General features: G+C 55.5%; 8 protein-coding genes across 8 annotated transcripts; 3 read left to right on the forward strand and 5 right to left on the reverse strand.

Annotated features, from left to right (window-relative positions):
* Nucleotides 1-869: 869 nt before the first annotated feature.
* On the forward strand, nt 870-3,636 carry BDP81DRAFT_350056 (ferric reductase like transmembrane component). The gene is made up of 5 exons (XM_060586190.1): nt 870-1,413; nt 1,471-1,725; nt 1,774-2,183; nt 2,236-3,054; nt 3,109-3,636. The coding sequence occupies exons 1-5, from the start codon at nt 1,301-1,303 to the stop codon at nt 3,183-3,185; spliced, it is 1,674 nt and encodes a 557-aa protein (XP_060444823.1). The 5' UTR covers nt 870-1,300; the 3' UTR covers nt 3,186-3,636.
* A 2,686-nt stretch (nt 3,637-6,322) lies between these two features.
* Nucleotides 6,323-8,058, reverse strand: BDP81DRAFT_35082 (methyltransferase). The gene is made up of 3 exons (XM_060586206.1): nt 7,725-8,058; nt 7,490-7,630; nt 6,323-7,382 (listed from the first exon to the last, which is right to left on the reverse strand). The coding sequence occupies exons 1-3, from the start codon at nt 7,927-7,929 to the stop codon at nt 6,817-6,819; spliced, it is 912 nt and encodes a 303-aa protein (XP_060444824.1). The 5' UTR covers nt 7,930-8,058; the 3' UTR covers nt 6,323-6,816.
* Nucleotides 8,059-8,410: 352 nt separating this feature from the next.
* On the reverse strand, nt 8,411-10,237 carry BDP81DRAFT_320644 (amidase; the record flags this gene model as incomplete). The annotated part of the gene is made up of 2 exons (XM_060584536.1): nt 8,411-8,671; nt 8,744-10,237. The coding sequence occupies 2 exons, from the start codon at nt 10,235-10,237 to the stop codon at nt 8,411-8,413; spliced, it is 1,755 nt and encodes a 584-aa protein (XP_060444825.1).
* A 731-nt stretch (nt 10,238-10,968) lies between these two features.
* Nucleotides 10,969-12,796, reverse strand: BDP81DRAFT_429264 (3-deoxy-7-phosphoheptulonate synthase). Its single transcript, XM_060590502.1, has 3 exons — nt 12,761-12,796; nt 12,091-12,692; nt 10,969-12,038 (listed from the first exon to the last, which is right to left on the reverse strand). The coding sequence occupies exons 2-3, from the start codon at nt 12,555-12,557 to the stop codon at nt 11,081-11,083; spliced, it is 1,425 nt and encodes a 474-aa protein (XP_060444826.1). The 5' UTR covers nt 12,558-12,692; nt 12,761-12,796; the 3' UTR covers nt 10,969-11,080.
* Nucleotides 12,797-13,468: 672 nt separating this feature from the next.
* On the forward strand, nt 13,469-13,952 carry BDP81DRAFT_394843 (uncharacterized protein; the record flags this gene model as incomplete). Its single annotated transcript, XM_060588009.1, has 2 exons — nt 13,469-13,729; nt 13,854-13,952. 2 exons carry the CDS (start codon nt 13,469-13,471, stop codon nt 13,950-13,952), a joined length of 360 nt encoding a protein of 119 aa, XP_060444827.1.
* Nucleotides 13,953-14,669: 717 nt separating this feature from the next.
* BDP81DRAFT_350070 (uncharacterized protein) lies at nt 14,670-17,008 on the reverse strand (the record flags this gene model as incomplete). The annotated part of the gene is made up of 2 exons (XM_060586191.1): nt 16,367-17,008; nt 14,670-16,172 (listed from the first exon to the last, which is right to left on the reverse strand). Coding segments are annotated over exons 1-2 (1,902 nt in total), but the record flags the coding sequence as incomplete, so codon positions are not given.
* BDP81DRAFT_429273 (uncharacterized protein) lies at nt 17,000-21,069 on the reverse strand. Its single transcript, XM_060590503.1, has 2 exons — nt 17,957-21,069; nt 17,000-17,901 (listed from the first exon to the last, which is right to left on the reverse strand). The coding sequence occupies exons 1-2, from the start codon at nt 20,908-20,910 to the stop codon at nt 17,364-17,366; spliced, it is 3,492 nt and encodes a 1,163-aa protein (XP_060444829.1). The 5' UTR covers nt 20,911-21,069; the 3' UTR covers nt 17,000-17,363.
* Nucleotides 21,070-24,331: 3,262 nt separating this feature from the next.
* Nucleotides 24,332-26,206, forward strand: BDP81DRAFT_321177 (lysophospholipase; the record flags this gene model as incomplete). The annotated part of the gene is made up of 1 exon (XM_060584590.1): nt 24,332-26,206. The coding sequence occupies one exon, from the start codon at nt 24,332-24,334 to the stop codon at nt 26,204-26,206; it is 1,875 nt and encodes a 624-aa protein (XP_060444830.1).
* Nucleotides 26,207-26,891: the final 685 nt, after the last annotated feature.

A 26,891-nucleotide genomic window follows, 5' to 3' on the forward strand; every position in this document is an offset into this window, starting at 1 on the left:
AAACGACCCTTGTTCGTCGCATTCACTGTGTAGCGTAGCGTAATAGCGCAATATCCACACTTTCCATTCGAGCCGCATTGTCAAAGGGGACAACACAAGTCCACCTCGAGAGAGAAAGGGAAAAACGGCCCCTCCCCTGTTGCAACCGAAACGTCAGAATAGCCTCGGGGCCCCCTCGTCAAAGCGCCTCTAACAGAAGTCGTCTCAACTCCGCCCACCACCTGTCGCACCTGGCCCTGCCGTCTGATCAGTCTCGCCTCTCGGATCGGACTGATACAGCTCCCTCCAACTGCGAAACCCCTTCAACGTCTGATCTACGGAATCGTCCAGTCCACCATCGTCAAACCCCTTGTCCCGTCCTCGACAGTCGACAGTTCGCCCCCCCCCCCCCCGCCACCAAATCGCCCTTTTTTTCACAATTCACATCCTGTGCGGACGAACACTACCACTGGCACCCTGTTCAACGGCTATTGACGAGGTTTCATGGACACCTGACATCCGAAAGATTAGTCCCGACATCATCACCCACCCCTCCATCCTATCCTGCACCAAACCGCACCATCGTCAAGCCCCCCCTCCATCACTTTTCGTTGCCGGATCCAAGTCTATCCATCCGACAGCACCAGGCTCCCCCGTTCATCCCGGGCAAATTTTTTTATTTTTTATTTTTTGCCAAAGAACCGATTCCCGCCCTGTGCAACCCTGGTCATTCGAACCTCACGCGTGCCAAGTCCACAGACGCCATTGCTCGAACTTCGACTGCCGTCCCGACTCGCCTCATCTCTTTATGACTTTCCCCCCACCCGCCGAAAGCTTCGTCTCGTCTTCCTCCACCTCTTCTCCTTCACCCTCATCTCTATCTTCTTCTTCTTCTTCTTCTTCTTCGTTGTTTCTCGCCTAGGTCGAAGAGTCAAGAGTCAATCCCCGAGCGCTTGCGACCAACGAGACTCCTTCCTTTCCTTCGCTGCTGGCTCAGATCATTCTTTTAAAACTTTCCAACTTCGCTTGGCTGGAGTCTTTTATTTTCGCTTCTTTTGCTCGTCGACCACACCACTTTAGGTATTATAAGAGACGTTTTTAATACGGGGACTGAGAAGTAAAGAGATTGGAAACATCAGAGTTTGGCATCGACAAAAACGTGGTTATTGGATTTGCTGGGATTATTTGCTTCACCATCATCCGACGCCCACACGAGCCGCTACCGATACCCTCCAAGGCCCAACCGCCAAATCGTCGGTATTGTCGCAGGTCGACACCCTAATACAGCTACGAATAGGAGGGCAATCGAAATCGAATCAAGATGGCGGGCGACCTGACCTTCGGGGTTCTGGTCAAGAAGCAGTTTACTGCTCAGAAGTTGGCCTTTCACTTCCTCTTCTGGACCTTTCACTTTGGCATTTTCGCCTATGGATGGTAAGCCTCCATTCGCACATCGCATCCGTGTACAAGTCGATTCTAACTCTTTCCTAGGTGGAAGCAGGCAATGGACGCGAGGCTGGCTGGTCTGAACACTTTGCAGTACTCGGTCTGGATTTCAAGAGGTGCTGGTTTGGTTCTTAGTGTCGATGGAATGCTTATCCTGCTTCCGGTCTGCCGAACGGTCATGCGATGGATCCGACCTAAGCTTCGCTTCCTCCCTCTCGACGAGAACCTTTGGTTGCACAGACAGCTAGCGTACTCCATGCTTGGATTTACCATCTTGCACACCTCTTCTCATTACATCAAGTAGGTGCCAGCGTATGCTGCAAGGAGACCACTCGCTAACATGTGCAGCTTCTTCAACGTTGAGAGAACACAAATTCGTCCCGTCACGGCTATCCAGATTCACTACACCCAGGCAGGTGGTGTCACCGGCCATGTCATGCTGCTGTGCATGCTCCTGATGTACACCACTGCGCACGCCCGCATTCGCCAGCAATCATTCGAGACGTTCTGGTACACTCACCACCTCTTCATTCCCTTTTTCTTGGGACTGTACACCCACACCACTGGCTGCTTCGTGCGTGACACCGCCTTGCCGTACTCTCCATTCGCCGGAAAGGATTACTGGGACCACTGCATCGGCTACCTCGGCTGGAGATGGGAGCTTTGGACTGGAGCTTTCTACCTCATGGAGCGTACCTACCGCGAGGTCCGCGCTCGCCGCCGTACCAAGATCACTCGTGTTGTTCGCCACCCATACGGTAAGTTTCTGCTGTGCCACCTCTTTTGATCATGATGCTGACTAGTCTCCAGACGTCGTCGAGCTGCAGTTCAATAAGCCCTCGTTCAAGTACAAGGCTGGCCAGTGGCTCTTCCTCCAAGTGCCTTCTCTCTCCAACTACCAGTGGCACCCCTTCACCATTACCTCGTGCCCCTTCGATCCTTATATCTCGGTTCACGTTCGCCAGGTCGGTGACTTCACTCGGGCTCTTGGTGACGCTGTTGGCGCCGGTTCCGCGCAGGCAAAGCTCTACGATGGCGTTGATCCCATGGGAATGTACGAGGTTGCTCTTCAGAACGGCCAGCAGATGCCTGACCTCCGCATCGATGGCCCCTATGGTGCTCCCGCTGAGGACGTTTTCGAGAACGAAATTGCTGTGCTCATCGGTACTGGTATTGGCGTCACTCCCTGGGCCTCAATTCTCAAGAACATCTGGCATTTGCGCAACAGCCCGAACCCGCCAACCCGTCTTCGCCGTGTCGAGTTCATCTGGGTCTGCAAGGACACCGGCTCCTTCGAATGGTTCCAGACTCTCCTGTCATCGCTCGAGGAGCAGTCCAACGAGGCAGCTCGCGTTCCTGGTAGCTCCGGCGTTGAATTCTTGAAGATTCACACCTATCTCACTCAGAAGCTAGACATGGATACCACGCAGAACATTGTGCTCAACTCGGTTGGATCAGACCACGACCCCCTGACTGAGCTCAAGTCCCGCACGAACTTTGGTAGACCCAACTTCTCCAAGCTTTTCACAACCATGCGCGATGGTATTTTGGATAGAACATACCTCAACGGCTTGGAAGGCAGCATGCGCACAACTGTCGGTGTTTACTTCTGCGGTCCCTCAGTAGCTGGTAAGCATCTTGCTCTCATCTCTTCCATAATATTTTGACTAACGAATCATGTAGCTCGCGATATCAAGCAGGCTTGCAAGGATGCCGATGTCCGCGAAGTCAACTTCCGATTCTGGAAGGAGCACTTCTAAGCGTGAAGATGGCTGAGATAATGAAAAGTAAAAGTCAAAAAACGAGGAGCCTTGGCGAAAGCCTCGAGTTCTGTACGTGGAGGAGAATCTCATACCAGGAGACGACATCTACAGCTACCAGGGGCTTCTCAGCAGTGGGACCGCGGGAAGCAGCGCTCCGAGAGGAGAGCCGGCTGAATAACGGCAAGCGGGAAGGCGTTGGCTGGAATGCATTAAGAAACACCCCCCTCAGCGATGTGCATCATCTCTTACCATTTTTGCCGCCATCCGCGCCCTCACATTATTTCTTGACGATGGGCGGGGGTGGCAGGCGGTCAATGTTCTCTCATATATATGCAAAGTCCATATATCACATTTTTTTCAGCTATGGCAACTTGTTATATTTCCAGGTTTTCAAATTATCATCATGATCTAGAAAGGAAAACGTTTTCATGGGCCTTGAGTAGATAGGATAAGTGATAACGATTTCATTCGATCTTGCACAGCCACTGCCATGTGTGCGAACCGCTGTCATGAGATGACGTGAACGACAGTGACAAAAATGGGTGCGATTACTGACGGCGACACGCTCTGGGCAGGGGCATGCTCGTAAGGGACGAGGTTACAGAGAGCATTAAGCAGCAGGGAATAGCTAGGACGGACTATCCCTTCCTCCGAAGCTTCCCACCGGAGTGCCTCCGGTTCACGACTATCGGCTTTTTCAGGGTCCGGCTTCGCCGTTCGCCGTCTTGCTGTTGTTGAAAAGTCTGGACTCGAGTAGTCTTCATTGGGCTGGGGCCACTCGTTGAATCGTGTGTTGGCTGCATGAGCCTACTTGTGGTCTATGTGATCGAGGGAAAAGAGAAGCGGGAAACTTGGGTTGCCCTCTTCTGACGATCGAGTGGAGATGGGAGGGACGGCTTACCTTTTCCTGTGATGTGGTAGGTGTGGTACGTGCAGGGCTTGGGTGGACGGTTGTGGTTGCATTTCAAACCGTTAATGTTTTGTGTTTTTCCTTTACGGTTGCGTGGCTGGATGAAAAGTCGACCCCGCTGTTGGTGTATGCCGTGTCCAAGGTACTTGTGGTGTGTTTTGTCGTATGATGTGATTTTAGATTATAGGTTTGAAATGATGTAGTAAGTATTTTGGATCCTGGGGACGCACGGGAATAATTGATTTTGTCTTTTTGCTACCATTTCTTAGGTCTGCCTACTTTGGTAATGCTATCTTTGATATCAAACCCCCTGTGGTGAAAATCCCTGGAAAAGTGAGAAAAGGGCTTTGCGAGAAGGTTTGGGAAATCTGGGGACGGCGGATACGACGGGTTTGATAGGGCGTGACGGCAACTTATGGGTGATGTTGATGTTCTCTCTCTCTCGGCTGACGCTTAATTTGTGAGCGCCGCCGGGCGGGACCTGGGGATGATGTGATTACTACCGGGATGAGCTTGATCAAGTGGAGGATTCAGTGGGTGCTGTAGGTGGAGAGTGAGACTTTGTTGAGTTGAGGCAGGTAAGTATTTCAGGTACGGAGATAGTGGAAGATGAGATGGATAGGATTAGAATGATGCCGTTGCGAGTTCGGGGATGGTGGGGCAAGGCGGGCGGACGGACGGACGAACCGGGTGAAAGTGGTGGTTATACGGATAGTGTCCGGGTTGGGTGGAGTTCGGACGGGTTCCGTCAGCATTGAACGCGTCTTTTGCCCGGTCATCTCGCCTCTGATCTTCCCAGGGCTTCTTGGTCTGGTTTCGTTGGCCTATTGAGTAGTTTACTTCATGTATGATATGCTTTCCGGACCAAGGTGAGTGGGAAGGACCAGAGTCACTGTTGAGAGACCGGGTAATTTCTATCATCCCTTCGGCATGAGGCTCGTGCTCGTGCTCGTGCTCGTGCTCTCGAAGAGCATCATTCGTTTCTTGAGATGGATGGATTTAGATCATGTGACCGTGCGAGCTGGTCAAAATCCTAGTACGGTTATTGGGGAGAAAGAGTTCGTCCCAACATCGTGAGAATTTCTTCGAAACGCTTACGTGGTTGGCCGGATTGGTATTTATAGCCTCTTCTCTTTTCGGGTGGTCTAGTCTACGTCGGTAAGAGGGTGTGATTTTGCCCGGTGATGAGATAAAGACCTTTCCATTGAGATTACGGCTTTTTGAGGGGATGGAATGTGTCTATTGATCAGATTGGTGACGCTTTTGAGTTGCTAGAAAGCGAGTCGGTATGGCTGGGAAGAAGGGTTCGGCTTCTCGAGACCATGCTCCATTTGCCGAGCGGGAAACATGAACCCTTTGAAAGGTTTTCACAAAGATGAATCTTTCATTATCCCCAATTGCCTCAATGCACAAGGCCGGATAAGGACGCCTCACGGGGATTGAGAATAAAGGTAGTCGGTACGGATGGATGCTGATGTTCTCGAGAGCCACGCGGCGGTAGCCTTGAGCTGGCACTTGTGTCGATGTCAGCTGAGTGAGGAAGACTTGATAGCGGCAGTCGGATGAACGCCCTCGGAATGGAAAAGCCCGAGTTGTGCTAAAGCCTTAACTTTACCTCTCTTACACCGTTCGTCTCGCTCTCGCACGTATTCGTGGCGTCGATGCGCGGGACAGAGACTAGAACAGGTGATAGGGTGATTGGAGGGTCTTTGAGTAGTTGGAAGATGAGGTACAAGGGCTGGCCATGGTTCATCATGGATTGAAGGATATAAGCTACTAAAGGCTGTCTCAAAGAACAGGAGCATCACAACAAGTCTGCCGGTGGTGTGGCGCATGGAACATGGGATTGAGTTGAGCGTGAGCCTACTTATAGTAACTAAATGCGCATCTCTACGAGACTGTGCAAACTTGATCACGATATATGAAGGTAGGAGAGCCATGGAAGTAGACTTAGGGCGTAGCTGACGTATCATTGCCTCCTGAAATGCCCGTCCTTATGATGGTCTGTGACGAGTTATGCTTTGACTCAATCTCTTTATCAGTGGCAGCGCGTCAAAGGTTTCGCTTTCAAAGCATGTGTGGACCAACTACTCGATTAACTGCGGTGCATGATCCAATGCCGTCTCCTCTTTCCAGGCATTACAAAGAGTGAAATTGAGGAGCCACGCCCGCAGAGTTCGCTTCTTAAAAGCGTTCTTGCTTTAGACATGTTCTAGCCGAAATTAGTAGGTAATGGGCCAGTGCCCAGGTAGAGGCGAGCTCAGGATAGGTAAACCACAGGTTTCTCTCGGAAAGCTCTACTTTAACACCAGCAGGCCAAGGCAGCCTTGGTGCTATAACTTAAAGCACTTGTTTGAATTAAATGTCCATGACTAGGTAGCCCTCGGTAGGACGTGACTGTTCGTAACGAATACGTTCGAGCCGAAGCGAGGTGGAGCGAACGAGATGGTGAGTGTCCTTGGGCAGCTTTTGTAAGAAAGAGACGTTCGAGGTTGGTCTCGTTGCCCCTGGCCTCTTGCCTTTGATGACCCCTCCCACCGAAAACCTTTCCACTTGTAACCATTGCAAGTGGTGTGTTTTCCTGTCGTTCTGGTCCTTCAAGAGTGAACGCGTTTTATACGTAGGGGATGATTGGCAACAGAAGTGCCGAGCCAGCGTCTACACACTTCTCTAATTCTCGTTCCCATCACCAGACACATACCCACCCAGCCTCTCAATCTAAAGCTTCCTCGCAAGACACCGCAACCTCACATAGCTAATCATCTCTCCATCCCCCGGAATCCTACAAACATGCCTCAACACCTCCACAATCTCCCTAACAACCTCCTCCCTCTGCCCGCCCTCCTCCGGCACAGCATCCAACAGCTCCTTCCCCATCAACCTAACCCACCCCTCCACGCCGCCCTTATCCGCCGTCGTAGGCCTCCACTCCCTCTCGACTTTCAACACCTCCCACCCACCGACTTCCTTCTCGAGTATCGTCTTCATCCACTCCTCGTCGGGGAAGAACCAGGGGTCTACGGCGACGGCCTTCTCTATCCCCACGCACCGCGCGACGGCCATGACGATGGCGGTGCGCATCTCGGCTACGTTGCCTAGACCGCCCATTTCGAGGGCAAAGGTGGCACCCGGGAGGAGGGCGTCGCGGATGGCGGTGAAGACGGGGATGTGGGAGCCTGGGGGGCGGAGGATCCAGTGGAGGGCTGCGTTGGAGAAGGCTTTTGTGAAGGTTGGGGTGTGTAGGGTGGGTGTTGAGGATGTAGTGGTTTTTGTTGCGTCGAGGACTGGGAGGGGCAAGTGTTAGTTCGTGTAGGAAAGGGATGCCAGCTCGTCTGGATAGGATGAAGATATGAGAGAGAGAGAGAGAGAGAGAGAGAGGGTAGAGCTGTACCTTCGAACTCGCAGTTTGAGAGGCCTGCTGCTGAGACGGCCTTTTTGGCGGCGGAGATCATGCCTGGGGAGGCGTCGATGCCGTGGAGGGAGCCTTTTCCTTGGGAGAGGACTTTTCCGAATTCGACATCGAGGATGCCGTCTGCTTGAACGTTAGCCTGGTGTTCTGTATTGTGGTCAAGTCCATCGTCGAGAGGACCGGTGTGATGTGTGATGGGTCGAGGTCAGGGACTCACCACCGCAGCCGACGTCGAGGATGACATCGTCCTTTTGCACGTCGAGCCACTGGACCACCTTGGTCGCCAGCTTGGGTACGAAGGAGGCGGAGTGCTGGTAGGCCTGGGTATTTTTTGAGTCTAAGGCTGGCGAAGATGGCTGATTGATACTTGAGCTGATAAGGCTTACCTCGGATGACCACTTATCCTCTTTTTGTTCGGCCATGTTTGATTCAGGATTCGGAAGATGATTCTGGATGGGAGGGTATGATGGGGTATGACTAGGTGGAAAGGACCTTTACGAGTACGTTGCGAGTTTATATAACTTTCTCTCGTCTCCGACTTACACGCAATGTGAAGTTTAAGTGGAATGAGTGAAGTTGGGAGGATGCGACGACCGTCCGAGATCGGACCTGTTCGACGGCCGCACGCTGCCCCGCATCCCCTCCCTCCGACTTTCTAACTTTCACGGCACGGGGATCCGATATACAGTAGTGCAGCTTCCGTAGACATGACTTGTTATATCCGGAATCCAATTTGGGGGCCCTATGACTGGGTTCTATCCAATGATCTGATTTACAATTATATACGTCGGTCGCGAAATCGGCGGAGAAGAATGACTTAATCTTTTTGTCTTCAGTTGACGCAAATCATTAGCTACGACAATCTAGTCCGCCTTTCTCATATTGACTCCATTCCCAAAAAGCTTAGTCAATGTCCAAGAGCTTGTACTTTTCGTCGCCCAAAGCATCCTCTACCCTCTGCATGAGTGACAGCACCTTCTCCTCCTCCAACCTCCTGCCAACGAGCTGCACGCCGACGGGCAGGCCGTGCATGTCCTTGGCATCGTACAGCTTATAGGCGCCGTACGCTACGCCGTTGAGCTTCTTAATGTTGAAGTCTGCGGGAAGCTGGTCCAGGTCCTTGTCCACGTGTGTCACGGGGAGGACGCCCGCGGTGTAGTCGAGCTAGATAGTTGATTAGCCACTCACCCATTCCTCAAAAGAAGTATGAGAGGGAAGAAAAAGAGAAATACTCACCAGGTTGAAGAGGAAAGTGTACCCGCAGCTACTACACGCATCCTTCATCCCATCATGCGGCACAGCAGGCGTCGCATTAGGCGGCGTGATCAAAAAGTCCACCTCGGCCGCGTTCCACCAGTCAAACCACCGATTCCGGTACGCCTCCCGCCTCGCGACGAGCTTCCAGTTCTCAAACGCCGACTGCGGCCGCCAGTCCCGCACGAGACCCGCCCAGATATCGTCGCGGCGTACGTACTTGACCCAGAGATAATACAAGTATCGCAGCGGGCTGGCGAGGTTCATCAAAAACTTCATCTGCGCCGCGCCAGGGTCGTTCCACTCCCCCGTGCGGAAAAACGTGCTAAACATCTGACATCCGTCGGCGTTGAGCGCCAGGGCGGCGATCTTGAGACCTTCGTAAGGGGAAGGGGGGTTAACCTCGACAATCTCGTGGCCCTGCTTGCGCAGCGCGTTCTCCACCATCTCCAGCGCGCGCCGACACGCCGGGCTGGGGTCCACGACGCCGTCGGTGCGCATCACGCCGACGCGGAGCTTCTTCCCGTCGTTCAGCCACGCCTTCTCGGTCTCGGACCGCCACGCCAGCGGGTGGACGCTGTAATCGTACTCCCACGGCTTCATCCCCACCACGGCGCGCGTGAAGTACCGCAGGTCGTCCAACGTCCTCGTCATGGGGCTATACACGGACGGCACGCCCTCCTGGCCCGGCATGCTCGTGCAGAAGCCCAGTTTCGGCCACCGGCCTGTAGAGCAGCGGAGGCTGTAACAGCCCGAGAAATGCGCCGGCGCTCTTACGCTGCCCGCGACGTCGCTGCCGATGCCGATGCGCCCTCCCATGGCGAGGAGCGCGGATTCGCCGCCCGTGGAGCCGCCCGGGGAGTAGCGGGGGTTATGCGGGTTCGTGCAGCGGCCCCAGACGTCGTTTGTGGACTCGAAGCTGAGGAGGGTGATGGGCAGGTTGGTTTTCACGTAGGGGACGGCGCCGGCGTCCTTAAGGAGGCGGACGACGGGGCCGTCGGTGGCGGTTTTGTTGCCTACGAAGCTGCTGAAGCCGACGGTGGTGTCGTAGCCGCCGACGACGATTGTGTCTTTGAGGCTGACGGGGATGCCTGCTAGAGGGCCCTTGAGGTTGACGGAGCCGTCGGCTACCCACTTCTCGGCGGACTCGAGCATTACCTCGGTGAGGCAGTTTGTGCGCTCGTGGGCTTTGAGGGCGACTTTACCGTAGGTTTTGAGAATGTCAATGGGTTTCAGGACGGTCTTGTGGACATCTTGGACGAGTTCCTCGATGGGTTTGTCTAGGATCTGACGGTCTTGTGGTGAAAAGGGGCCTTTGTAGGCAGTGAGACGGCGGATTCTGTCTGCGCGTTCGGATTGCTTGAAGTTGCTGTCTCTACGTGTTAGTGAACCTCGGGGGGTTTTGCGGGTTATGGGCACGGGTGGGATGGCAGACCAGTCACGACGGTGTTGGAGATAGTCGAATGGATAGACCATCTTGTATGTGGGTGATGAGTACTAGGTATGTGTTGACCAGGTGTTGCTACGACTATGAGAAAAAGGTGAAGCTGGCCTCGACTCTATGAAAACTCACGATGTAAGGTGAGAAGAGTGTGAAGGTTTGTTGTAAGATGATGGATGCAAGATGAGAGCTTGGGACTTATCAAGGGAGAGGAGAGGAGAGACGGCGTTGGGGTCAAGGTACTTACTTACACGCTCGGTCACGGGTAGCCGGCGGAGTCGCGGGGAAGCCCCGCTCCCCTTATCGGCCGCTGGGGGTAAAAGGGCGTAAGGCGCGCTGTACAAAGTCCCAGAGCCTGCTAAGCAGCTACCTTACCTAAGGTAGGTAAGGTCAAGTAAAGGGCACCTCACCTGCCACCTTATCTTTGGCCCGCTGATATCCGCCTGAAACTTCCCTGCTGGGTAAGTGAATGCGTCGGTGAGCCAGCCGGTGGACACAAACCAACAACACCAGGGCCTCCCCGCATGTTGGGTCCAAGGTGAGCCGAGATGCGGTCCAGCTGCGGTTGCATGTTTCATTATCAAATCGATTCCTTCCTCTGGCGTGCTCGCTCCTGACGGCGTGAGAGGTCCATGTGTCCTACGGCAATCATGCAGGTAGGTGCGGAAAAGAGTGGTGGTGCTTGTGGCTTACCCCGGGTTTTACGCCATGACTGTCACTGTCAGTAAAGCATGCGTGCCTGGCATTAGTGGCATGACTTAGGTTGGCTGCAAGATGAACTCATCTTAGGTACGAAAGATAAGCTTTTTATCATCAATTTTGTTCCCAAATGCCCAAATGCCGCTGCTTAACGTACACTTTGCTAGTCCAAGGCCCCCTCACAAAACCGGTCTTCTCTCGTTCCTGTAGTGATCCGCAATCAAGAACGCCAACTCGAGCGCCTGCTTCTCATTGAGTCTCGGGTCACAGAAACTCGTGTAGTTGGTTGACAGATCATCCTCGTCCAACCCCTCGCTACCACCCAAACACTCCGTCACAGCATCACCAGTGAGCTCGAGGTGGACGCCGCCCAGATAACTCTTCTGCTCCTTGTGAATGCGCAGCGTCTCCTGCAGCTCCTCAAAGATGTCGCGGAAGCGCCGCGTCTTGATGCCACCGCCTGTCGAGACCGTGTTGCCGTGCATGGGGTCGCACTGCCAGACCACGCAGCGGTTGTACTCGCTGTCCTCGACGGCGCGGATGTGCGCCGGCAGCAGCGAGCGGACCTTGGCGGCGCCGTACCGCGTGATGAGGGTGATCTTGCCGGGCTCCTTGTCCGGGTTGAGCGCGCGCAACAGGGCGAGGAGGTCGTCTACGGGTGTGGTGGGACCGACCTTGATGCCGATGGGGTTGGCGATGCCGCGGAAAAACTCGACGTGGGCGCCGTCGATCTGTCGGGTGCGGTCGCCGATCCAGAGGAAATGGGCCGAGGTGTCGTAGTACTCCTTCTTGGTCTCGGTGGGGCCGCTGCCGTTCCGGGAGCCGTTGCCGTTCGCTGTGGGACGCGGGACGGGCGTCTCCAGGAGGCGGGTCAGCGGCTGCTCGTACTCGAGGAGGAGGCCCTCGTGGCTGGTGAAGAGGTCGACCGTGTCCAGCTTGTCGCTCCGGTCGGCGCCGATGGTGTGCAGGAAGCGGAGCATGTCTGTGAGGGAGAGGACGGCCTCGGAGTACTTTCTCTTCAGCTCCGGGTCCCGGACGTGGCCGAGACCCCAGTCCAGCGGCCTGTGGAGATCGGCGATGCCTGATGAGAGGCATGCTCTGGTGTAGTTGAGGGTTGCCGAAGAGTATTGGTAGGCTCTTTGGTGCTGGTTAGCTCTTGTGGTGACACATGATTTCGTGCATGACTCACTTTACGAGTCTCTGCGGGTCGATTTCACGCTCGTCGACTTGAAAGCCGTTGAGGATGTCTCCCCGGAATGAAGGCATCTCCACACCATCAACTATTTCCGTAGGGCTCGATCTGGGCTTGGCATACTGGCCAGCCATACGCCCAATGCGCACCACCTTCTTGTCGGCACCCCAGACGAGAACCAGACTCATCTGCAGCAGCAACTTGATCTTTGACTCGATTGCATTGGGCTCGCAGTAGTCAAATAGCTCCGCGCAGTCACCGCCCTGGAGCAGGAAAGCCTCGCCGAGGGCCACATCACGCAGGTGCTGCTTGAGTGCGACAATCTCCTTTGGGTGAACAATGGGGGGTAGACGTCCCAGTTCTTTGACGGACTTTTTCAAGCCCGCTTCGTCTGGGTAGGCAGGAGCTTGTTTGATGGGTTTTGAGCGCCAGGAGTCGGGCGACCATTCTGCGGAGGAGGACATGGTGTGATGTGTTGTGTTGTGTTGGTCACCGGTGTTGGTGACTCAAGACGGAAAGTGGACAGTCAAGCGGTGCCAAGGTGATTTATTGCCCAGAACAGACGTAGATGGAAGCTGGAGAAATAGTAGGTAAGTTGACTTGAAGTGAAATCAGCAATGGCTTTGAACATGATTCATCCTGAAAGTCATGACAGAGGGAAAGAGACCTAGTATATGTACCTTGGTGAGAGTCAACAAGCAAACTGGTTCAAAAGCGCATGGAACACGAAGTGATCGAATCTGGATACTCCGCTGTGCCTACCTTACTAGGTAAGGTGGTCAGGTAGTGAAATGGACCGGTGAGTGGGATGAATGCGAGCAGAAAAATCCTTAATAACGGGCAAGGGCCTGGCAACCTGCAACGGTGTGCTTGCTTCGCTCGAAACTGGCCAATGGCAACGAGAGGGACGGAACCGAAGAGAGCAAATTCAGGAACCAGACCATCCGTCAAACCCTGCGTGTTTGTGTGTCGAGTTTGTGGTGTGCGTCTTGGTGCTAAACCTGAGAAATAAAGTTGTACATTGTCCTCCTCCAGGGCAACGCTATGCCGAGGCGTACCGACCTACCTCGAACGCTCACCATCGGTGTAAGCGGCCGTGGCGGCACACCTCCCCTCACCTGCGGATACCTACTACGTACCTTCGGCGAGGTACGTACCGTACCATAGCTCTCCCCCTCCCCGCCCCCACCTTAAACCTGCCCCACCACAAATTCGATTCCGATAGAGCTGCCTCCTGCGCCGCCGTGTCGTGCCCGACTGTCCACACAACGTCACAGCTCTTCAACCACACGCGAAGACAGTCCCACCTCTCGAACTCCGACCCGAAGTCCCTCGAATCGAACAATTATCCAATCACATATACCCTCCGAATACAATGTCTGAGAAGCAGCCCCCCACCGTCGTCGAGGGCGCCACCGCCGGTGATGTCGAGGAGGAGGTCCAGCCCGCAAAGTCAGCCGAGGACCGCAAGGCGGCGTCCGCCCTCGCCAGTCTCGATGCCGGCGGCGACGATTCAGGAAGCGGTCAGGTCGATGTCGATGCCGCACAAAAGGCGATCAAGGGTCTTGGTGGCGCCACCGCTGCCAAGAAGGAGGTGAAGAATGTCAAGGTCGATGCCGCCGACGTTGCGCTGCTGGTTAGTCCAACCTACCTGATACAACGGGGGAGGGCCGGGAAATGGGGGTCCAGGCCATTGGAGGCGAGGCAGACTTGTTGAATGACGGGAACGTATGAGACGGATACATGCTGACGGGACATAGGTTGACGAATTGGAGCTCACCAAGCCCAAGGCGACGGAGCTGCTCAAGGCCAACGACGGCGATGCGGTCAAGGCGATGAAGGCGTACCTGCGCTCATGAACGGGTCGGGGTGGTCGACGGCTGGCATGGTTATAGACTTCGGAGTAAAAGTTTTAGGTTATGTTTGTTCAGGCCCAGGATTACACATGTTATTCAATGGTTCGTCTCCGTCCACTTCGGTACAGTTTCTTATCACGGCAAGGCTAACTTTTGTGGTACACAGATCAGATGACCAATGTCTCGAGCTTCAAATAGAATTGAACGCCCTTCTTCCCAGGTTGACTGCATTGGACTTCACTTGTTTCTACCAAGACGGCGTGCTCACCGTGATTCGATCTGGACCAGACTCGGCCCTTGACAACTTTGACAGCTCGACGAACGCCGACCTATTGCCGTCATTGACATTGATACGCGAAGCTGAACCATGAGCACCATTAACATTGACTCACTGACGACGCAACTGAAATCTAGTCACCCCTCGCCCTGGGCATGATATCCTCCATCTTAACGCACTTTGGCTCCCACAGATCCGTCTCATCGCCCATCCATATCGGACTTCGCCCCGGCATCCCACGCCCAGGCGGCCCGGTATGGTTCCCACCATAGCCAGGTCCCCGACCCCGATACGGCGGCGGCGGCCGACCATACCCAGGCTCCGTCCCGTTCCCCGGTCCACCCTCCGACGGCGGCGGCCTCGGTCTCCTGCCACCCCACATGGACCTCAACAACGGCCACATGGGGATATAGCACCGCTCATCCCACCCGCACACCTCCCGGCACCGGATGAACTCCCCTTCCCAACCAACCCACGCCCGAAGCCGCCTCACCCCATCCGCCCACCTCTCGCTCGCAGCCTCCAGCTCCGACGTCTCCCCTCTTTCGAGATCATACCACGTCCTCTCGATACCGAACCCTACCTCCAGCAACACCCCGCAGATGCCACCCATGACCTCCTCCACCGCGCCCCTCAGATCTCGCTCCCTCACGCTGAGCGGTAAATCAACCATCAACCTCGTATACCGATACCGACACCGCGAATACGTCTCCGCAAACAGCGCGCCCCGGACATCCCACGTTTGCCGATCAATCTCGCGCGGATACTCCAGGAAAGAAACCAAAAACATGTGGCTCTGCCCACGCAACTTGTACAACCACTCCCTCACCGCCGTCACATTCCCCCAGTCCCGGTCATCACCATCGCCATCGCCGCCGAACCTCGCCCCCTCCTCCATAACCATCAAATGCCCGGCCGTCCGCTGCACAATCTCCCCCATGGAACTCACCCACTCCATCCCACTACACCCCCCCTCGCCCACAAGTGCATCCCGTAACATCACCTCTGTCTCCCACCTCATCCCCGCCGCCATCTCAGCCGTCACATTCTCCAAATGATGCATCCTCCTCCGCCTCCCAAGCTTCGCCAAGGCCTCACTCCGGTTCCCAACACCACCATCTCCTCCATTACCGCTCCAATACCCCTCCGCAGTAAGATTCAACCTCGTCCGCTCCTCCTCCACACCGGACCCCCAGAACCGATCCGCGTACCAGCTCGTGATCCCGCACCCGAGCACCCGCGCCCTCGTCTCGCCTTTCCCCTGCCCGAGACCATTGGACCCGTAATGCCACGTCGCGGAAGCAAACCATCCCCACCCCTGCGTCTGTAAAAACGGCTCCCGCTCGGCGGGACCCATGATCCCGCGCCAGTTGGGCGGCATCGGCGGACGGGAAGGGCTCACGGGGCGGTCTGTCAGCGTCGGCTGCGGCGGGAGCGGGTACACCGACGTCGGCACCCCTTCTTCGCCATGCATCCTCCCACCAGCCTTCTTCGCATCTCCCTCAACCTCATTCCCCTCCACCTTCTTCTCTCCATCATCATCATCATCATCCCCCTCCCTCAACTGCGGCGCAGTAACATTCCCCCTCCCAACCAACCTCAAACTTCCCCCACCCCCAAAATCACACCAAATCATTTCAAACCCCGTATTCATCCTCACCACCCCCTCAAACCCCCACCCCGGTCCGCGCAACCCCTTCTCCAACAACCAGTCGCAGAGCCCCATGGCCCTCTCATACTCGGGCTCTAACCCGCGCCAGGGACCTCCATCACTCTCCGGACCGGATACGTTGCCGTATAAATGCAGCATCTGCGTGTCCAGCTGCCCGAGCCCCATCAGCGCAGCGGACTCGCCGTCAAAGTAGAGCGCTTTCACGGGCCGCGTGGTTTGGTATGTTAGCATGTAGCTTTGGCGGGTGCTGCCCATTATGCCGTAGGCCATTTCTCTGGAGTTGTATTCGTGTTAGCCTGTCCGAGATATCTTACTCAAGTTAAGTACCTCTTTATCGTCAAGACTCTGGTCACAGCCACACACACACCATACATCATCCATCACCAAAAAACACGTATCGAAACCAGAAATACCACGGGCACACATAAAAACGCGCAAGGGGGGCGAACGTGCTGCAAAAAGACTCACATATCAAAAGCAAGCCACTCCGGACTCGGCACATCCTCCTCATCCATCCTCCCGTGATAAAACAGCGTAAACGCGGGAACCTCCACCGCCGCCATCGTATGTCCGTTGGGGAACACGGTATTACTCCACTGCTGGAGCAATCCATATGCCGAAGCAAACAGGTGCGGCGCGGGCGACGAGTAATTCAGCCGAGCGTACCATGATGATGGGCCTGTATCGTCACTCTTTGGTGTTGTTGCAAACGGTGATGAAGGGCCGGGTTCGTCTTGAGATGATGGATATGATGTCAATGATGACGACGATGATGATGATACACCCACGGGTTTCTGTACCTCATCCGCCGCGACGGGAGCGAACTGCACCGCTAGCAGCGACGCCGTCAAGGCTCGCAGTGAACGCATGCTTTTTCTTTGGTGACTCTATGAAATGTGAACAGAAATGTATGAAAGAACGAGGGGAAAAAAAGTCTAGATTATCATCTTCGCCACAATCCAAATGGAGTATCAAAGCTTGGAGTCTCATGTGTGTCGGATGGATCTTCCTTATCAATCAATGCCTTCTTCTCCCATCCCGGAACACCGAGTCAAGTCAAGCGCGCTCTCTGGAGACTCGGGACTTTGGTTGGTCCAATCAAAAGAACGCGCGGCCAACATGCGTCACCTTGCCAGATACGGACAAGGGTCCGGGGAGTTGGGAATATTTACAAACATCAACTTTCAAAGTTGCAACCAAGACAAACATCACAAGCCTAGGTGAGGAAAATACAGTGAGAGCAAAAAGTTCCGTTCAAATTGTGTTCAAAGACAATCGACGCCGTCCTCGCAGCCAGCGTATGTTCTGATGTACAACCAATCTAATAACCTAAACACCGTATTCCAGGCCCTTTCGGAACCCATATCCCATATCCCGTGTAAACGCCGTCTAAAACCAATCCCGTCGCATCTCGGCCTAAGCCTGAGTCGACAAAACGACAAAACAATTGCAAACTAATCAACATCTAGCGCCAGGCCTTGGCCAAGGGGCTGCCAATCTTGGGAGCAAACTGCAAGCTCTTCCTGCGAGCAGCCATCAGGCGCTGCATGACGCTCTCGTCCTTGTCTCTGTTGAGAATACCCTCGCCCATCTGGACAAAGGCGTTCTGCTTAGGAGGGCAGGTTTGCATGTGCAGAGTCTTGGTGGGAGAAGAGTCGTACTCGGTCATCCCAGAAGGCGTCTCTGCAGCATAGCGAGCAAGAGCCTCAGGCGCAGGGGTGACGGGAACGGGAGAGATCAGGCCCTGCCAGTCATCATCGTCGTCCTCGGCCTCGTCTGAAGGGGTGTGCATCCACACCGTGCTATCACGTCGGTTCATGGGCGTGTTGGGCGCAGTCTTGGCATCGCGGCCAGCCTTGACGGGCGTGGGAACAAGCATGCCGTTCTGGTTAGCGAGCGCTGTAGGTTCCATGCTCTTGCGACGGCGAGCGCCTCCACGGGGAACCATGGAGGTGTCGATGTAGTAGGGTGCCTCTTCGAGCCACTCGTTCTCGCGCTCACAGCTGTGCGGACTGGTTAGCCAAACATCATCATTCATGAGGATCAGAAGAAACTTACTCAAGAACCCAGGTCACACCGACACACTGCACAACACCATTTGACTCTCTGACCTTCTCCATCGTGCGCTTACCGCCATCCTTGAAGACGACGTGAGTGATGCCAATCTTGGAGGCATCCGAGTTGCCAGTAGCGCTTGGATTCCAGTTCCAGGTCTTGACGCATCGGGCTCCCATCTGACCAAGAAGCTCGACAAAAATGCCGCTGGCATCCGCACCCTCGGTGGTGTGTACATCCACAAAAACGACGGCTCCACGGAGGAGACCCGAGTTGAGGTCTCGGCGGGGAGTGCGCGCCGGCGTTCCGAGGCTCGACCAGATATCAGACTTGGCCGGAGTGACGGGAGCAGAGTCGAACTCGTTGTCGTTCTGCTCTTCCTCATCCTTTTGGTTCTTGCCGGGCGAGTAGGAGATGACGGTAGCACTCCTGTTCAGGCTTGGGCGGCTGACGGGGAGTCGGGAAATGCTGGCAGCACGCCTCTTCTTGGGGCGAGGGGTCGACTCGTCGGCAGGCTTGAGAGGGACCTTGGAGACGGTGGAAAACTCGCGCGCCAGAACACGGTTAGGAGTCACTGGCGGGACATACGCATCGCCACCGAACATGGCGGGATCAACGGGCATGTCGTTCTCATCGCCGTACTCTTGGCTCGCCTCGGAGAGAGTATCATCAAAGCTGTTGGACGTGTTGACAATCTCATCAAGCTCCTCAGGTTCCATCAGAGACATCTCATTGGCCTCGGCCGCCAGAGCCATGTCTTCTTCAGTGACCATGAGGTCGTCGAACTCGGGATCTTCGGCTTCAGCAGTGGCGGAAATCTCAGCCTCAATTGCAGCCTCAATCTCATTCTGAGCGTCCATATCGGCCCGGACGGTCATCTCATCTTCAAAGTACGTGCTTCGGAGGGGAGATTCCTCTGCGCGAGGCGTGGCAGCACCTGGGCGTCCAGGGGTGACGGGCCGCCTGGGTGTCTTGGAAGGGCTGGCAGCAGACCAAGCGTTGAGCTGGTCTGCCAAGGGAGTGAAACCAACACTGGAGACCCGAGACTTGGCAATGCTTCGTCGGGAGTTGGCGGGGGTGGCAAGAACCAAGTTGTGAGCTGAAGAGACTCTGGGGCTGTTGGCGAGCTCATCGTCAGAGTCAGACTCCATGTTGCTGTACGGGTCCATATCCTTCTGGCGCAGGCCGAATATGCCGCTGGGGGCACTCAGGGTGAGCTGGGGTGCAGCCGCGGCTTGAGGCTGGAAGTAGGCTTCGTCGTCGACCATCATAGGCTCTCCGTCCGAACCCGAACCATCCTCATTAGCCTCATCAACAAAGACGTCATCCTCTGCAAGCTCCTCTGACTGCTGAGCATGGCTGTTCTCCTCAACAAGCTTCGTCTCCTCAGTGGGAGCCTCGAGAACAGGCATGTTCTTCTTAAGCACGGGGTCGGCGTGCCTTGGCAGGACAGCTGAAAGGCGACCAGGGAATTGCATCGGCTCTTCCAAGTGAATGGACTCGTTAAGCATGGCCTCTGCGACCTCATCCAGCTCGTCATCATCCTCAGCTTCGTCATGCGACTCTTCGGCCATGAGCTTCTCGGAAGATCGCTTGACAGGGCGCAGAGCAGTGGGCGTGGACAGCAACAGAGGCTTTGTAGCAGGAGATTGCATTTCCTCAAGTCGCTCCATGGGCCTTGCAGCCATACCCTTGATAGGGGACAAAGGTCGCTTAGCTGGTGACTGAAGCAGAGAGGCCTTGAAGTTGGAAATCTTCTTCTCGCCCTCGTTGGTCGAGGGCAGAGCAAAGGGCTTGATGGCGGACTGCGGACGCTTGGCGGGCGATTGAAGCAGAGACGATTTGAAAGAGGCGACGGCACCGTTCTCGCCGCTCGGTTGCATGGATGCTGCAGGCTTCAGAGAAACTCCCTCGGCACGCTTCGCCGGGGATTTCATCGAGTCCCGGAAGGGCGAGTTGGGAAGTCTCTTGGCAGGAGAAGCGAGGGCATTTGTGGCTTCGTCCTCTTGGTCCGTAGGCTTGGTGGAGTTTTCGTCATCATGAATCTGCTCTGATTCTGAAGTCTTGTCGGCGGGGAGCAGGTTGAGCTTCTTGGAGGATCCGAGGGCACCAGTGGGTGGCTTTGTCGGGCTCTTCATCATTGGTCGCGGAGGCGTGTCCGGGCCGGCCAACTCGTCATCGGAGAAGTCGCGAGGCATGGGGACCTGAGTAACCTTCTTAGGGCTCAGAGGAGTCTTGTCCGTCTTCGTAGTGGAGGAGGCGGCGGCGGCGACGGCGGCGGCGGCGGACTTGGTAGATCGAGGTGCCTTGGGAACGGGGGGCTTTCGTACTGGTTTGCCCCTGAGACCAGTGGTAGCTGCGGGCTTCTCGGTCGTCTTCTTGCTTGCGTCAGGAGCGATGTTTTCCTTTTCGGGTTCTTGGAATGTTACCGTCTTCTTGACGGCGGGCTTTGCTGCTGTGACTGGTGCTGCGCGAGTACGCGTCGTCGTCTTCTTCACTGGCTCCGCTTCCTTGGCGGGAGCTTCTTCAGCTACCACCTTTCTAGGCCGGCCACGGGTGGGCTTTACTGGCTCGTCTTTCGGAGCTGAGGGCAATGTGCCGGAAACCTGTCGAGCAGCAGCTCGTGCACGAGTTGCCCGGCCAGGAACACCACTTGACGTGGAGGGTGCCGCTGCCGGTGCCGCGGGCTCTTCTGTCTTCTTGGGGCGGCCTCGTGTAGCTCTTGTGGCACGAGGTGCGGCCTCTGATTGTTGTGGCTCTTCGCTGTGCCCTTCCTCCTCAGCATCATCGGCTCTTGTCTTTCTCTTCGCTGAGGTTGATCGCGTCGGGGCAGAAACGCTAGCTTTGGCCTTGGCCGCAGCGGTCACGATCTTGGTAGCTCTAGTGTTCGTCGTGGTATCGGCAGTCTTTGCAGCTCTCGAGCGCGTGATACGCTTAGGGGGTGATTGAGGCTCCATCTTGTGTATGCGTGTGGGATTTGAGGGCGGGTGCAAAAAAAAAACAAAGATGAGATAGACTGGGTGGTTGTTGTGCTTGCTGGTTGGATTAGTACAATGCGGTTGTCGAGAGTTATGTTGTCGTTTATTTACATGATGCTGTAATGGTTGAACTGGAAGCTCCAAAGTCAGGGAAGAGCGGGCGGAGGGTTTTGTTGATATGGAGCTTCGCGTAATTGCCGTTGCCATGTCAACGTCAAAAGGGTCCACTTTCGGAACGCTGCAGCTCTTTCCCGGAACAAAAGTGTCAGGTGCCCTACCCTGGAACCCCTAACACCTGGCTGCCAGACATCTGCCAGCCGTCCACCACTTTTCTTCTGTTCGGTCTTCAAAACAACGTCACTGTCAAGGAGAACACGTCCGATCCTGGTCTAAACCGCGTCATCGAATGATCTATTGGATCAGCCATCACGCCGGTGTCACCTCCAGCAAACAGTGAATTGTCCTGGCTGGCATTGTTGATCAACAACGAATGCGATTCATGCGTTCGCCAACGGCATCTCCCAAGCGACCAGTATCGCATCAAAGACGATGACTGTCTGCTATTACCCCAAACAGATCCTGGACAGTTGAAAGAGCGCAATAGAAATCACGAGAGACGCAAAGTATTTCATCTTTCTTCAGCTCGCTTTGACGGCGTTCTGACGAATGCAGTTTGGCTAGTCGAGACGTTGAGACCAGCATCGCTCTATTACTCAACGCTCACCATGCTTGCTCCTAGTTCAAGCAAACGACGCATCGACCGCCTGACGTCGAGGTGGGCTCAAGAAGAATCTTGTCGTGGACTCTTCTAGGCCTCGCTGAAACAACCCAGCTCGCGCAGAATTATCAATTGTGCTTGATCAAGAACGACGACATACTTGTCTTCATCCCGTGTTGACGTACCCGAGAGATCTCATTCAATAGAGAGCATCTCTCTCCCCGCACTCAATCTGCACCCTACTCTATTCCGGCTTGTCCCTCCTGACAAGGCACACCCTAGACACAGGCATGTCTGTCTGCCCGCACCACCACTCGCTAATGCGGTGCGGCGGCACCTTCTGACGGCATGGGGGCCCTTAAGCAAAACTCCGGTAGTGGCTGGCTCGAGATCGACCCTTCATTGGACCCTCGGGAGGCTCATGCAGGCCATAGGGCAACCCGAGGCTCAAGGAACATCACAAACTCAAGCACTGTTGCATCCCTGAGGGCTGCTGTGGGCTGTATCCGTACAAATTCCGTACGCGCTCGACCTAGAAAGGACTCGGTCAAACTCTGAGGCCCGCATGTGTAGGATATCGTTCCATGCTTCCCGACATACTTCCATCGGGGTTACGCTGCCGTGCGTTATGATGGCCGGGTAGCGACCTCGGCGAGCAGCAGCGAAGACAGCCGCAGCAGAGCATGGGACTCGGGAGTCAGCCATGGGGATGGCGCAGGCACACACACACACAGCAGGCCAACACATTGCACGAACACCAACCGTGTTAGCCTCCGCCTCTTCCGTTGCCGCCGATCGATTCCAGGCACCGTTCTTGGCCCTGCTGTGTCGACGCATGCCTCGTCTCACCCGCACAAATCTGTCGCTGCCATTCGCCCACCACGGTCCAAGAGGAGGCAGGACTCAGGAGTGCCGTATTGTATACGATGGCCTACCGAGGAACTGCGGTCAGCACGGATGGGAGAAGTGTCAAACATTGTCCGCATTAGTGAAGACAGTGGCAGGGGAATAAGCATCAAACGCCTCAGGAGGCTTGCGACTGATGGCTAACCACCTCAAGGAAGGGCTTGAGTCTGACAGTTCGGGCACGAGCAGAGCACATGCACGAGCACACGACAGCAAGGCAACGTATCCGTACCTACCTACTTTTGCTCAAGGAATACACATGCTTCGGTGCAGCGACATGCCACACCGAGTGACCAGGTTCCATCTCATAAGACGCCGCACCCGAGACCGTGGAACCCGTCGCTTCAGCATTGCGGCGCTTGACCTCATCGCGCCCTCGGCCACCGTGCTCTCTCTCTCTTTTTGTACTAATTTCTCACAGGGTTTGTTGTCTCCTTGCATCGTCCGGACCCGGGCACTCTTTCTCATATCCCCGTCGGCATCTTGGACCGAATTCTGCCCCATCGTACAGATACCCTTCGTACTCTTTTACGGACCTTCTCTCGTCTTCGGCACCCGCGTATCCCTACGACTCCACGTTGTTTCCAATGAGCTTCTGATCGCCCCAGAAAAAGAGGCCGCCTTTTTCCTTTCACAAATTCCCTCTTTGGGCACCAGACCACTACTCCGTACGGAGTACCAAGACTCCTTTGCATCCTGACCTCACATCATCACTAGCCAAGCCGGGCGATCCGGATCTTCCCATTCGCTCCATAGCCACAATTTCCGCGTAACTCATCTCATCCCACCTCAGCTGCCCAGGACGCCCAGCTTATTAGGCTCTGCGAGTTATACAGTGCTCCTCTCCCTCTCATTCGCCAGTCCACACATGAAACTGTACGGATACCGTACACAGGGTCAGATCAAATATCACCTCAATCAGAGAGACCTTGTTCTCAGACTCCACCGTCGTATCGTGGAATTCTCCGCCGTTTACTCCGTACAACACCTTTTTAATAGCCGCTGGACCACGTTCTCCTCTCGCTTGAGGACCCTTTGATTGAATCTCTGCCAATCTCCCGAACTTTAGGTTCCTTTCGTTCTCCCAGAACGACGTCGTCACGTTTGGGAGCGGTCACTGGGAATTCAACTAATCCTAGCTCTCACCATTGACAACTCATCCCAACACCCACTTTGGACAACGCAGGAACTGAACCTCCCGTCAAATCGCATCGCTCCTCCATCAGCAACCAAGCATTGGCCAACAAGGGGCTCTCTTGTAGCAAAAAGAACACGGCATCCCGACGTCTCAGTCCGATTAAAAAAAGAAGGACCGCGCTCGCACTCAGAAAAACTCTCCAATTCGACGTCATACCGGCCGACACCAGGCGAAAACCTTCTTTAGCTTGACGGGTCCGTGGAAAAAGCCGAAGCCTTCTCATCCCCGTCAAAGTCGCCGCACCGCACAGCCGCTGGGCCATGCCCACAAGGTCGACCATCGCTGGATCCTATTACTACTAGTGTCCATCCGTCGCCCATCTCTACCGTCCCTTCCGATCCTTCCTCCTTCTATTTTGGAGTCTGGGTTATCCATATATCTTTCACACCCAATCCTTTTTGCTTGATACCCCCTTTCAAGCTCCCTTTCTGTTTGCCCACTTCCAAATCAAATACATCTTGTTCGATTTTCCCAATAGGCCAGGACCAAAAGAGGATTTGCACACAATGATGCTCCCATCCCTATTGGCAGTAGCCGCTGCCGTTGCCCCGGTGTGGGCGGTCGATCCCGTGAAGCCAATGGCGGCCGGGCTCATCATGGAGGCTATGGACCCCCGCGCCCTTCCCGACTCCCCATCGGGAGGCTACGCCCCCGCGATCGTCGACTGCCCGTCCGCCCGTCCCACAATCCGGTCCGCATCGGCCCTGTCGCCGAACGAGACAGCATGGCTCACCCGCCGCCGCAACGTCACAGTCGAACCAATGCGCGAGTTCCTCACCCGCGTCAGCATCCCCAACTTTGATGCCGGCGCCTACATCGACCGTGTAAAGTCCTCGTCATCGCAGCTTCCCAACATTGCCCTCGCCGTGTCAGGAGGTGGTTACCGCGCCCTCATGAACGGCGCCGGCTTCCTCGCTGCCGCAGACAGCCGGACTCCCAATTCGACATCAGCCGGCCAGATCGGTGGCCTCCTCCAGTCCGCGACTTACGTTGCCGGTCTTTCCGGTGGTGGATGGCTCGTCGGTTCCATGTTCACCAACAACTTCTCCTCCGTAGTCGACCTGCAGCGCGGCTCAAAGGGGTCCGCCGTCTGGAAATTCGACCGATCCATCTTTTCCGGACCCAAGGAATCCGGCCTGTCCATCCTCAACACAGCCGAGTACTGGAGAGACGTCGCCAAGCAAGTCGACACAAAGGACCAAGGCTTCGAGGTCTCCATCACGGACTACTGGGGCCGCGCCCTCTCGTACCAGCTCATCAATGCCACCGACGGCGGGCCATCCTACACCTTCTCCTCCATCGCCGACATGCCCGACTTCCAATCCGGCCAGCAGCCCTTCCCCATCCTCGTCTCCGACGGCCGCGCCCCCAACGAGCGCATCATCTCCCTCAACGCTACCGTCTATGAGTTCAACCCCTTTGAGCTCGGCACCTGGGACAACACAGCCTACGGCTTCGCGCCCCTCCGCTACCTCGCCTCCAACTTCTCCGCCGGTCGCGTCCCGGACAACGGCTCCTGCGTCCGCGGCTTCGACCAAGCCGGCTTCGTCATGGGAACCTCCTCCTCCCTCTTCAACCAGTTCTTGCTCCAAAACCTCTCCTCCGCCGGCCTGCCCGACTTCATCCAATCCGCACTCACCAGCATCCTCAACGTCCTGGACCAGGACAACAACGACATCGCCCAATACGTGCCCAACCCCTTTTACGGCTACAACCCGCGCACAAATGTAAACGCAAACCAGACCCAGCTCTCCCTCGTCGACGGCGGCGAAGACCTTCAAAACATCCCCCTCCACCCCTTAATCCAACCCAACCGCGCCGTCGACGTCATCTTCGCCGTCGATTCTTCCGCCGACACAAACTACAACTGGCCCAACGGCACCGCCCTCCGCGCAACATACGACCGCGTCGCTGAGCCCATCGCAAACGGAACCCTCTTCCCCCCCGTCCCGGACGCAAACACCTTCATCAACCTAGGCCTCAACCGCCGCCCAACCTTCTTCGGCTGCAACGCCTCAAACTTTACCCTCTCGGGCAACCAGCGTGTACCTCCTTTGGTCGTATACCTCCCCAACGCACCATACGTCGCCCACTCCAACGTCTCAACATTTGACCCGAGCTACGAGCTCGATCAGCGCGACGTCATCATCCAGAACGGATATGACTCGGCTACCCAGGGCAACGCGACGCTCGACACAAACTGGCCCGCCTGCGTCGCCTGCGCCGTGCTCTCGCGCAGCATGGCGCGCTCGCGCGAGACCGTGCCGGATGCGTGTGCGCAGTGTTTCTCGCGGTACTGCTGGAACGGCACGCTGGATACCCGCGACGTGGACTATAACCCCACTTTCGCGATTGGTAACGTCGAGGCCAACAGTCCCGCCACGAGGACGGGTGTTAATTTTGCGGCTGGGTTGCTGAGTGCGGTGGCGGCGATGTTGGTGCTGGCGATCTAAAGATTTCCTGGTTTATGAGAACGAGAGAGAGAGATTTGCGCATTAACGGCCCTTTTTGGTGTATCATTACGGCCGGCATTGGGTTGTTATATGAACAATCCTCCTTACCCTGAGATAAGGGGGGGGGTTTGGGCTCTTCGCCATCGTCGCTCCCTTGAGCGCAGGAAAACAGGATACTGCTCTGGAGTTGGTCAGCATTAGGATCACGGACATCTTTCATGACAGAGGGCAAAACCAGAGGTCGGGGAAGAAGCAAGACTTGGTTCCACACAAATCTCGCTAGAGAAAAATGAGAGTGAGAGATCGAGAACAGATATGACAGTGGGAGAGAGAAGAGAGATGCATAGTCTTTAAAAAGCGAATCTGGGATATCCACTAATGCAAACGTCCTTCCATGGTAAAACATGACTGCGTCAAAAAGGCCGCTGCGTATCATGCCATGTCAAGAAACCGCCGTCCCTTTGCTCCTCCCCTCCCGTTTCCCATGAAATTTCCACGCCGAGCACACCACACCACTCTACTCCTCGCTAAGCCGTGTGAAATCTCTCTCGCCCCAAAACCGGACCCCCTCCCAGAATTCCATACTCGGTTGGCTCGATGTGGAAAAATAATATGACTCTCCCGACTCCGACCGTTCGCCTCCCAGACCTAACGAGGAGGTATGAATGATGCAATGTCGTGAAAA

Source organism: Colletotrichum phormii (assembly GCF_030913505.1).
Source record: "Colletotrichum phormii strain CBS 102054 chromosome Unknown BDP81scaffold_11, whole genome shotgun sequence".
Classification (NCBI taxonomy): domain Eukaryota; kingdom Fungi; phylum Ascomycota; class Sordariomycetes; order Glomerellales; family Glomerellaceae; genus Colletotrichum; species Colletotrichum phormii.

Bases quoted from the DNA above. Each gene is read 5' to 3' on its own strand.
- BDP81DRAFT_429273 (XM_060590503.1), bottom strand. From the start codon at position 20,910: ATGGAGCCTCAATCACCCCCTAAGCGTATCACGCGCTCGAGAGCTGCA. The intron at 17,902-17,956 runs GTAAGTTTCTTC...CAGTCCGCACAG, and splicing joins GGTGTGACCTGGGTTCTTGA to CTGTGAGCGCGAGAACGAGT.
- BDP81DRAFT_429264 (XM_060590502.1), bottom strand. From the start codon at position 12,557: ATGTCCTCCTCCGCAGAATGGTCGCCCGACTCCTGGCGCTCAAAACCC. The intron at 12,039-12,090 runs GTGAGTCATGCA...CCAGCACCAAAG, and splicing joins GACCCGCAGAGACTCGTAAA to AGCCTACCAATACTCTTCGG.
- BDP81DRAFT_35082 (XM_060586206.1), bottom strand. From the start codon at position 7,929: ATGGCCGAACAAAAAGAGGATAAGTGGTCATCCGAGGTAAGCCTTATC. The intron at 7,631-7,724 runs GTGAGTCCCTGA...ACGTTCAAGCAG, and splicing joins CCTCGACGTCGGCTGCGGTG to ACGGCATCCTCGATGTCGAA. The intron at 7,383-7,489 runs GTACAGCTCTAC...TGCCCCTCCCAG, and splicing joins CTCAAACTGCGAGTTCGAAG to TCCTCGACGCAACAAAAACC.
- BDP81DRAFT_350056 (XM_060586190.1), top strand. From the start codon at position 1,301: ATGGCGGGCGACCTGACCTTCGGGGTTCTGGTCAAGAAGCAGTTTACT. The intron at 1,726-1,773 runs GTAGGTGCCAGC...TAACATGTGCAG, and splicing joins ACCTCTTCTCATTACATCAA to CTTCTTCAACGTTGAGAGAA. The intron at 2,184-2,235 runs GTAAGTTTCTGC...ACTAGTCTCCAG, and splicing joins TGTTGTTCGCCACCCATACG to ACGTCGTCGAGCTGCAGTTC.